Below are 1,541 nucleotides of genomic sequence, written 5' to 3' on the forward strand. Positions count from 1 at the left end.
AAAATTACACAAAAAACGGATCAACTACAAATAAATATTATGTAAGCATTTTAACAAATAATTATTCGAAGTAATTTTATTTTTAACTAGCTATTTTTTCAACTTAATAACTTAATATCCCTCTTCTGCTATGGAATAATAATTAGGTTACGCGAAAAGTGGACTAACTACGAATAAATATTATTCAACAAATATTATTTTAACAAATAATTATTCGAAACAACTTTATTTTTAACTAGCTACTTTTTCAACGTAACTTAATATCTCTCCCCTCTGCTATGAAATAATAATTAGAATTACACGAAAAGATGAACCACGAATAAATGTTATTCGAGCATTTCAACGAGTAATTACTACGTTTATTTTCAATTACTTACTCAATACCCTCCCTCTGCTCGGATCATCTTGCCACGTGTCATCCGTCTCCGTGTTTCAGCGGCACGCGTGCCCGGCCACGCGCACCACGACGATTCCGACTGGCAACGTTACGGCCCCGAATGCACTTACGACGTGTTGGTGAACATGTCCCTGTCCAATATCGTGCACGACGAGGACACGATCTGCTCCATGATCGCGTCCGAGCTCAAGTGTCGAACGAAAGGAAGCGACACGTTGAACTGCCATTTCTCGAACGGAAGGATAGTGAGACCGAATCCCGAGGACGAGAGATGCTCGAACGCGAGAAATTTCGTCCCGATGGGCGACAGATTCGTGGACGAGGAACCGTTCGAGATCAGGTTCAACGCGAGAGGTATAGAGAATCTGGTCGTGTCGAGGGATATAGCCAGGTGGAGGTTGGACATGGTGAGGGCGATTATCGGTCAGCTTAACGTTGGCTTCGAGTTAACGGCGGAGAAGGAGCACGATCGGTTCGTCACCATGGAGAACTCCAGCATCGGTTACTGCGAGGTGGAGGTGAAGGTGTCGAGGGCGGGATACGGGGAGGAGAGCGATGATGAGAGGAAGTTCGAGATCGTGTTGGAGCCCGAACGGGCAGGCATGGTGCCATTGAGCAGGGGAAGTATTCGAATCGAGAAGGTGAGATGGCCGAAGAGGTGCCCGAACAGGAAGATCTACTTCTTTGGAAATCACGAGGATTTTAGCTTTGGCAGGAGGGATATTTTCATGGACATGGTGAGGATTGGATCTATGCGTTTTTGGACAAATTTGTTATTATATTTCCATTTTTTTATATCTCGTTTTGTTCGCAGACCACGTCTGTCAGTCGTATATACATCTCGCGGAGGGGGATAATTTCGTTCACGGAGTCTACAGGCGTGATGAGAACGTTGAACAGACCTAGAACGATGAATTTGCATCAGAGGATCAATTTGTCTTTGAAAAGTTTAAATTTTGCCCGAATTCCAATCCCGGAAATCGTGAACCCAGCGTCTACTAGCTTGTACGCGTACACCAATTTGGAGCAAATTCCCGAGTACAAATGAACATTTGTCTTTAATAAATGAATTTGTAACACGAAATGTACGTTTAGGCATTAAAAATTAATGCTTAATCTAAATGTCATTCAACGTGTCAAATAA

The 1,541-nt window shown here is 43.0% G+C and overlaps 1 protein-coding gene across 1 annotated transcript; it reads left to right on the top strand.

Moving 5' to 3' along the window:
- Positions 1-436: 436 nt before the first annotated feature.
- On the top strand, positions 437-1,535 carry LOC122719307 (vitellogenin-like; the record flags this gene model as incomplete). Its single annotated transcript, XM_043945013.1, has 2 exons — positions 437-1,134; positions 1,212-1,535. Coding segments are annotated over 2 exons (932 nt in total), but the record flags the coding sequence as incomplete, so codon positions are not given.
- Positions 1,536-1,541: the final 6 nt, after the last annotated feature.

Source organism: Apis laboriosa, unplaced genomic scaffold, assembly GCF_014066325.1.
Source record: "Apis laboriosa isolate Shangri-la unplaced genomic scaffold, ASM1406632v1 scaffold7442_cov141, whole genome shotgun sequence".
Classification (NCBI taxonomy): domain Eukaryota; kingdom Metazoa; phylum Arthropoda; class Insecta; order Hymenoptera; family Apidae; genus Apis; species Apis laboriosa.